We start from the raw sequence: 9,098 nt of genomic DNA, 5'->3' as shown, positions 1-9,098 counted from the left end.
CAAGCGAAGCAAAGCGGCGATCCCATCACTTCCGCCTCCCGCAGACGTCCGGAGGCCCCCCCACTCCCCACCCACCCACCCCCACCCCCAGCGGCGCCCCAATCCGCGGGCGGGGAGCGTTCCACAGCGGCCCGCCCGGGAGATGCCAATTCGGGGCGGTCAAACAGTCACAACAATGGAAAACTGTCGAGTGTTGCTCCTTCCCACGAGCCCTGCGCAGCCAGCCGTCCTTACCAGATGGTTTCCGGTCGAGCGGACTCTGCAAACAGCCCCTCGACTTGCACAATTAGCGGTGGGTCGATGTCGGGCTCTCGTGGATCGTGCGAAGTTCCCAAGTGGCTGGCGGATCTCCCCCTCCCCTCTCCCCCTCCCTCCCCCCGGTCCGCGCTGCTAAATCTGTTCTGTCAAGGGCTTCGGGAGGATTGACACGACGCTGCTCCTGATGGCGGCGCGGGCGGGAGGTGGCGGGGCGGGTTTCCGAAATCGGTTTGGTTCTTTCTTGATATTTTTTTTTTCTCGTTTTCTCGTTTGTTTTCTTGATTGCTTGCTTGGTTTTCGATCGATTTTTTTTTCTGTTTTTGGGGGGTCTTTCTCTTTCGTTCTTTGGTTTTCTTTCTTATCTTCTTCCTTTCGTTCTTTCTGTGTTTCGTTCTCTCGTTCTTTCTTGCTTGTTTGCTTTATTTCGTTCGTTTTTCTCTTCCTTCCTTTCGTTCTCTCGTTTTCTTTCTTTTCTTCTTCCTTTCGCGCTTTCTGTCTTTCGTTTTCTCCTTCATTCTTGCTTTCTCACGTTCTTTTTTTTCGTTCCCTCTTTTTTTTTTTTCTTTTCTTCTTCCTTTCGTTCGTGGTCCTCCTTTTCCTCGCTCTCCTCTTCCTCTTCCTCGCTTTCCTCAACCTCTTTCTCGTGATCCTCCTTTTCCTCGCTCTCTTCCTCCTCGCTTTCCTCCTCATCCTCTTCCTCGTCGTCCCCCTTTCCCTCGCTCTCCTCCTCTTCCTCTTCCTCACCCTCCTCCTCTTCCTCTTCATCGCTCTCCTCCTCGTCCCCATCTTCCTCCCCCTCCTTCTCTTCCTCCTCCTCCTCCTCCTCATGGTCCCCCTCATCCTCCCCCTCCTCTTCCTCTTCCTCCCCCTCCTCCTCTTCCTCTTCCTTCCCCTCCTCCTCATGGTCCCCCTCTTCATCCTCCTCCTCTTCCTCTTCCTCCCCCTCCCCCTTCTCCTCTTCCTCTTCTTCCTCCCCCTTCTCCTCTTCCTCCCCCTCCTCCCCCTCCCCCTCCTCCTCTGCTAGACCCCATCACCGAAGTTCCAGCGCCATTAGGAAATAAAAAAAACCTTTCCATGGCTCTTTCCTCCAGCGTATTCAGATCGGTCCAGCACTCGCATTAGCAGCGTGTGACGGCCGAGGCAACCGATCCAGGGGCGATATGGGGCGGTGGCCAATGTACCAGCTGTTGGCCGGTGTTGTGGGCGGGGGAGGGCGCGAAGGATGAGGCCAAGAGAGCGAATGGGCGTGAAGATCGCCGCTCTAGATACCTGATGCTTCTTTTTTCGTCGTCTTGTTTTTTGTTTTTTTTTGTTCTTTGTCTTTGTTTTGTTTTCGTTTTTTTTTTTTTTTTGTCTGATTCTTCTTCTTTTTGCTTCGTCTGATTCCTATTCGTCTTCTTTTTTTCTTCTTTGTCTTCGTTTTGTTCTTTTTCTTCAGATTCTTCTTCTCTTTTGCTTCGTCTGATTCCTATTCGTCTTTTTTTTTTCTTCGTCTGATTCTTCTTCTTCGTCTATTTCTTCTTCTTCCTCTTCTCCTTCTTCGTCTTCCTCCTCTTCATTTTCTTCTTCGTCTCTTGGTGGGCTGGCATTCGCGAAAGAAGGTGGGAGGACGGGATAGGAGAGGAGGAAGGGAAGAGGAGGAGGAGGAGGAGGAGGAGAAGAAGAGGAATCTCATGTTGCAATGATAAGCAACTTGGTCAACATCAGCGGTATCAGAAACTTACATAGTTTACTCTTTCGGTGCATTAAATGGCCCACCTAATTCTATTTGTTTATCAATGTTCATTTATTTTTCATTTTTATTTTCTATTTTTTCTATGTATCATTTTCTTTTTTTTGTCAATTTCCACTTATTTTTTTTTATTTTCTATTTTTCTTTGTATCATTTTTTTTTTTTTTTTGTCAATTTTCACTTTTTAATTTTTATTTTATTTTCTACTTTTCTTTGTATCATTTTTTTTTTTGTCAATTTTCACTTATTTTTTAATTTCTATTTTCTCTTTTTCTATGTATCATTATCTTTTATTGTTGTTGTTGTTGTTGTTGTTGTTGTTTTCCTTCTTCCTCTTTTTTGTTATTTCTGGAAAGTATTTATCTTCCAAAAACATGAAGGTTTACCCGGGCGTGAAGGTTGTCGCGCATTCTGAAGCAGGACTGAAGGAGAAAAATAAATAAAAAAAGAAATGGGAGATAAAAAAAAATATTTTAAGAAGAATCGTGGAGAAAAAAGAAAAGAAAAAGGAAATGGGAGATAAAAAAATATATATTAAAAGAAGAACCGTGGAGAAAAAAATAAATAAAAAGAAATGGGAGATAAAAAATATATATATTTTAAGAAGAACCGTCTCGAGTTTGTTTTCTTGCGAGGCGACCGAGGGCGAGTGTGTGCGTTCGTGGATACACACACATACATACACACACACACACACACACACACACACACACACACACACACACACACACACACACACACACACACACACACACACACACATGCATACACACACACAACAATAACAATAATAAAATACATATACACACAACAACAACCATAGCAATAACAATAAAATACACACACACAATTATAAAACACACACACACACACACAGCGATAATAAAATACACACACACAACGATAATAAAATACACACATACACAGCGATAATAAAATACACACACACATACACACAACGATAATAAAATACACACACACACACAGCGATAATAAAATACACACACACAACAACAACTACAATAACAAAACACACACACAACAAGAAGAATAACAGAACACACACACACACACACACACACACACACACACACACACACACACACACACACACACACACACACACACACACACACACACACACACCGCATTCAATAGACCCATTCTTGGCAAAATTCCTGAACTCGAAGAATTTAGAAAACAAAGAAAATAAGAGAAAAACACAGAAGGATAAAAAAAAATTAACAGAATAACACACAAGAAGAACAAAGAAAACAAGAGAAAAGAGAAAGCAGTAAAAACAAGGCAATACGAATAAACAAAGAAGGAAGAAGCGAATAAATTAAAGAATGTCCGAAAGAAAGAAAAAACAAATATAAATGGAGAATGCCCAAATAAAGAAAATAAACGAGAGGGAAGAAAAACGAAGAAACAAGAAAAACAAACAAAAAATAACAGAAACCCAAATAAAAGAAACGACGATAAAAGAAAATAAGAAAAAAAACAAATAAAAGAAACGACGATAAGAGAATATAAAAAGAAAATAGATAAAAGAAAATAGAAAAGTTAAGATAAGAAAGACCAAAATAAAAGAAAATAGAAAAGGAAAAACAAAAAAGAAAATAGAAAAGGAAAAACAAGAAAGAAAATAAATAAAAAAATAAGAAAGAAAATAGATTTTTAAAAAACGAAAAAAAAGGAACACAGAATTTAAAAAAGAAAGAAAAGAAGACCAGAAAAAAAAAGAAATTCATCGAAGGTTCTGGAAGACAAGAGCGAAGGAGACGGCGGAGGAACCAAGGTGTGAAATGTGAAATTATCCAGGTGGGCGAGTTGGGGGGGGGGGGGGGAGCGGGGTGATGAGGGGGGGGGGGGGTAGAGGGGATAGTGTGGGGTAGTGGTAGGGGAGGGAGGGGTGCGAAGAAGGGGTGATAGGGGGGGGAGGGGTGCGAAGAAGGGGTGATAGGAGGGGAGGGGGGGAGGGGTATGAAGAACGGGTGATAGGGGGGGTGGGCAGGAAGAGTGGGGTTGTGGTAAGGGGGGAGCGGGGTGATGAGGGGGGGAGAATGGGGTAGTGGTTGGGGGTGGGTGAGGGGGTGATGAAGGGGATAGAGTGGGGTTGTGGTTGAGGGGGAGGGGTGCGAAGAAGGGGTGATAGGGGGGGGGGGAGAATGGAGTAGTGGTTGGGGGAGGGAGAAAGAATGGGGTTGTGGTAGGGGAGGGTAGAGGAAGGGGTAATATGGGAGGGGGAGAAGGGGGAGCTTCCCTTACCCTCCTCCTCCTCCTCGTCCACCTCCTCTTCCTCGAATTCCTCCTCTTCCTCTGACCATAGACGCAAACAACGGTATTTTGAGAGGAGGGGGGAGGGGGGAGAGTGACGTGAACATTTAAGGGTTCTATTACTCGTCCAAGGGTTCTATTACTCGATAAGGGTTCCATTACTTGTTCAAGGGTTTTGTTACTCGTTCAAGGTTTCTGTTACTCGATCAAGGTTTCTGTTACTCGTTCAAATGTTCTATTCCTCGTTCAAGAGTTCTGTTACTCGTTCAAGGTTTCTATTCCTCGTTCAAAGGTTCTATTACTCGCCCAAGGGTTCTATTACTCGTTTAAAGGTTGTTACTCGTACTCAGTCGAAGGAGCAGTAAAAACACATTTACTCGAAGACATTACTCGGTTTCTTCGTCTTGTTTTGATCTCGTTTTTATTTAATGAATTTATTAATTTTATTTATTTATTTCTATTTTCTATTTTTTATTATTATTATTTTTTTAAGGTTACTCAAGGTCACTTTTGTTTTGTTTCTGAAGTGGCTGGTGGATAGTTTTTTATTATCATTATTAGGATTAAGAGAAGAAAAAAAACTTTCGCGTAAAGGCTTATATATTTTCTTTTTGTTATTATCTTTATTTTTATTTTCTTTTAAATTCTGGAATGTATTTTCGGACTCAAATACTTGGTATATTTAGTATTTTCCTTGTTATTCTTGACCATTTATGATGCTTTCTATTGTTGTATATATTTTTTTCTTTGTCTCAGAATCTCTTATATTCCTTCTGAACGATGGACTAACCTTCCCATCTTCCTCTCCATCTTTCTTGTTTTTCAATTATCATAAATTTGATTGCGATGTCAATACTATTTCGTCCTCTCTCTGTCTATTTATTTCTTCGTTTGTCTGTCTGTTTCTATTTTCTCTTCCTCTCCTAGTTCCATCTTTCTCTCTCCAGCCCCCTCCTATTTCTCCTTCTTTCTATTTCGTTTTCTTTCCTCTCTTCCTCTTGTTCCATCCTTTTCTTCCTCCCTCTCTCCTTCTTTCCTTCCGTCTCTCCCTCTTTCCCTTCCTTCATCCCTCCCTCCTTTCTTCCTCTCCCTCTCCCACCCTCCCTTCTTCCTCCCTCTCTCCTTCCCCCTCTCCCTCCCTTCTTCCCCCTCCCTACTTTCTCCCCCCCTCCCTTCTTCCCCCTCTCCCACCCCTACCCTCCCTCCTTCCCTCCCTTCTTCCCCCTCTCCCTCCCCCACCCTCCCTTCTTCCCCCTCTCCCTCTCCCTCCTCCCTTCCCATTCACTCCCTCCCTCTCGCCATTCAACTTAGCCTCCCCCCCCCCCACGATCTCACCCCCCTCTCCTTCTTCGTCTCCCCCACAGGTGTGATATCAGCGGGAGTGTCGGTCCCAGTCCAGATTCCCAGCCAGACCCCCGACCTCAGCGCCGCGAACTACTGGCCGAGGCTCCAGTGATGGACTCTGATGCGCGACCCTGACCTGACGGCGTCGCACTACTCCCAAGTGTAAGGCAAAGAGAGATACTACAAAAAAAAAAAGCAAGAAAATACTCCCAAGTGTAAGGCAATGAGAGAGACTACAAAAAAAGAAAGCAAGAAAAGGACACTTGGTTTAATATCTTAGTATTTCTTCTTCTTCTCTCTTTCTCTCTCTCTCTTCTTCTTCTTCTCCGAGCCTTCTTCTGATGGGGAAAATGAGAAGGAAGGAAGGAAGGAAGGAGGGGGAAGAGGAGGAGGAGAAGGAGGAGGAGGAGAAGAGGTGAAAAGTGAATCGATAGGATTATGATGATTTTTTTTTCTTCTTCTTGTCTCTTCTTTTTCCTTTGTAATCATGCGTCTGCTACCAGTGATCTGGCGTAAGTGATAGTTCCTCCTGAACCAAAATGCGAGGAGATATAACTTGCAATCCACGTGTTGCTCTTTGCACTGTCGGCCTCGTCGGTGTGCGAACGAGAACATCTATATTTTCCTGTTTCTTTGTTGTTTTTTTGTACCATATTCTGCTTTGGGCAGACGATTAAATATGACAGTGTCACGTTTCACAATGCATTACTGTGTTAGTAAGGGAATTTCGTAAGAAGAAGCTGTACCAACTTTTTCTCTGTTATCGCCACCTCCCTCGAGGGATAACAACGTCAAAGTTTCTAGATCGACTCGTGCAATCTGCGCTCATACTCCTGCCAATGATTCGACGTCTTTCCGAAGCGCAAAAGTGGACTCGACCGAAGAGTAGCACAGTATCCTCAGTTAGGTACAAATGTCGATACCATTTGTGACCAGATTATTATTATTATTATATAATGCATGCTGTCATTCATCGGTAATTAAGAATCTAAAAAAAAAAATCAAGATAAAATACTCGTAGCTTAGAATTAATCCTTAGTTACATAAGTTGCTGTCGCCTCTGACTGCAGCAACGTGCATCCCAAAGTCAGAACAATGATTTAGTCACAGAAAACGGGATGCGGTTGCGTGGTTTACGACAAGAGGAGATACGGCGCGAAAAAAAAATGTGTCGCCAGTCGTTTTCGCTTTACTCAGAAGAAAAAACGGAAAGCGAAAACATCTGGTTGTCTGACACCTATTTATTACTGTATAAAGGTCTGTAAACAAGGTGTGTATAGTGTAGTACATTGTGTAGCATAGTTATCATCTTCATGAATATACACAACATAGCATAAACCCACTAAACTTTGGACAGAAACGAGACCTTCTTCCCCTCTTTCCCTGCACCCGAGTTTCCGTTGCCCAATATTCTCACAAAGTCGTGTTGCGAGATTTCCACAAGAACGTTTATATAAATATTTTTTCTCCCCCATTCTCTCTTTCTTCAAGGACCTCCCTGAGTTGAGCCATTTTTTTTTTTTTAATCACTAGTTTCCTTGCCCGCATAATAGTCAGAACTATAGCACCGTCCCAGTGATCGTCACAATAAAAACTATTAACGCGCCCGAACGAGGGTCTCCGTCAAGGGTTACCCCGCGATTGATATCACTGCACTTACGCCAAATTCAATCTGATCAGATATCAGACTTGGTTTCACCTGAATAGCACCGCATTTCACAAACTAATTTCCCATAAAATTAGCGACAAAAGACTTCATTCTGTGCGCATGGTGGGAATTTTACAGCGTATTGCCATGTTGAGCGTGCCCAGTGTAGCGGCAGTGGTGTGGTGGCGCCTCAATGGCTGTCACTTGCAGAATAGACGAGCGGCGGAGGGCGACCGTTCACGGTGAAAATACTCGCTGATCAGGTCTTTTGCACATGCCTTAATTGATTGGTGTTATGTGAATGGGTTCAGACTCCTTTTTTTTTTTTGCCTTTTTTATGAAGACGAAAAAAAAGCGTAATAAAGGATTTTATGTTGAATTCAAAACGAAATCGCGTTTCTTTTTTTTTTTTTTTAGTTTTCGTTTGGGTTTAAGAGCATTTTCCAACGGATGGAAGGTATATAATGTTCAAGTTTTCCCACTGTTTATGGTTTTCTTTCTAAATCGTTGAGGTTTTGGACGCTGGATTTTCATAGCACCGTGTGTATGATTTCTGCATAATATTGATTTTACATTTTGTCCTTTGCCAGCCTTCCATTTTTTTATTGTTTAGATTTCATGCCAGTAATTTTCGTCGCTTCTCAGAATCTCTCGCCTTTGTCGATATTTTTGTAAACCTATTTATCCCTACATTGTATTGTATATATCTTAACGATCATAATAAGGTCATGCTAGACAGTAGCAGAGAAGCTGATCGCTGGTGAAAGCTGTGTATGCATATGATTATATATTCCCATAGTCCGATTCATAGACGAAATAAATGGCGCCAAAGTCAGACGTTATACCAAAGAGATGCCACTTCCTGTTTTTCTTTTTTTTCTGCAGCCTTCATCATTTATAATATTCTTTATTATCTTTATTGTTGTTATTATTATCATTATTATTATTATTATTATTATTATTATTATCATTATTATTATTGCAATTATTATCATTAACATTATCGTTATCATTATTATCATTACTATTACTATTGGCATTATCATTATCGTTATCGTCAATATCGTAATTAATTTTATTCATTATTAACTAAACTCAAAAGCGAGCGTTTGAAATTTATTATAGAGGGCAGCTGTACTGAACACATCGTAGTCTATTTCTACATTCGCTGGCCGAAAGTTACCGAAAGTTGCAGTATCGCGACTCCGTAACATTTCCACACATGATTATTTCCTTTTTCTTTATTCCTTTTAAACCAGTCGCTGGGTGTGACGCCTAGAAGCATCGTCTAATGACAAATGAATTGATTAGTTTGTCGGTTGGTGTGGCGTTGGTAGAGTAACGAGTCACTTATGTTTTTTTTGTTTTTGTTTTTTTTGGCGCGAAGACATTCAAATCCTCTTTAAACACGCTTGAACCTTATATGTGAATATGTGTGAGAGAGAAAAACAAAAACGAAACAAAAAAAAATGTGGGAAAAAGAGATTGAGACTTAATTTTAACTTGCGTGTATATTTTTATATTTACCAAGAATCTGATATGTGTAAAAAAAAGAAACTGCACAAATTCTTCATTAACCCTTGACTTACCTCACCTTAGCCTGCTGCACAATAGCGTACAGTGTTATGTTGGCCTAACCAACCCTTGTAAATAAGGCTAGAAAATACGACATATATGTCATCATTTGAAGAAAAAAAGACAATTACATAATTCATTCACACTTCTAAAAAAATCACGAAATCACTACAATCATTTCAGATAGGCGCCTTTTGTATATTCAATAGGAATCTATTTTTCCTGTTAAATTTACTTTAGGTACCTCTAATCTCCCTTCTC

The 9,098-nt window shown here is 41.5% G+C and overlaps 1 protein-coding gene across 1 annotated transcript in view; it reads left to right on the top strand.

Annotated features, from left to right (window-relative positions):
- The window catches only part of LOC113811561 (paired box protein Pax-6), a 66,012-nt gene extending 57,193 nt beyond the window's left edge, over positions 1–8,819 (top strand). The window contains exon 8 of the mRNA XM_070119953.1: positions 5,635–8,819. Within this exon, the coding sequence (XP_069976054.1) occupies positions 5,635–5,726 (92 nt within the window). The 3' untranslated portion in view covers positions 5,727–8,819. The remainder of the gene's footprint in view (positions 1–5,634) is intronic.
- Positions 8,820–9,098: the final 279 nt, after the last annotated feature.

Source organism: Penaeus vannamei, unplaced genomic scaffold, assembly GCF_042767895.1.
Source record: "Penaeus vannamei isolate JL-2024 unplaced genomic scaffold, ASM4276789v1 unanchor919, whole genome shotgun sequence".
NCBI lineage: Eukaryota > Metazoa > Arthropoda > Malacostraca > Decapoda > Penaeidae > Penaeus > Penaeus vannamei.
This window is presented reverse-complemented; position numbering and strand designations above follow the sequence as displayed.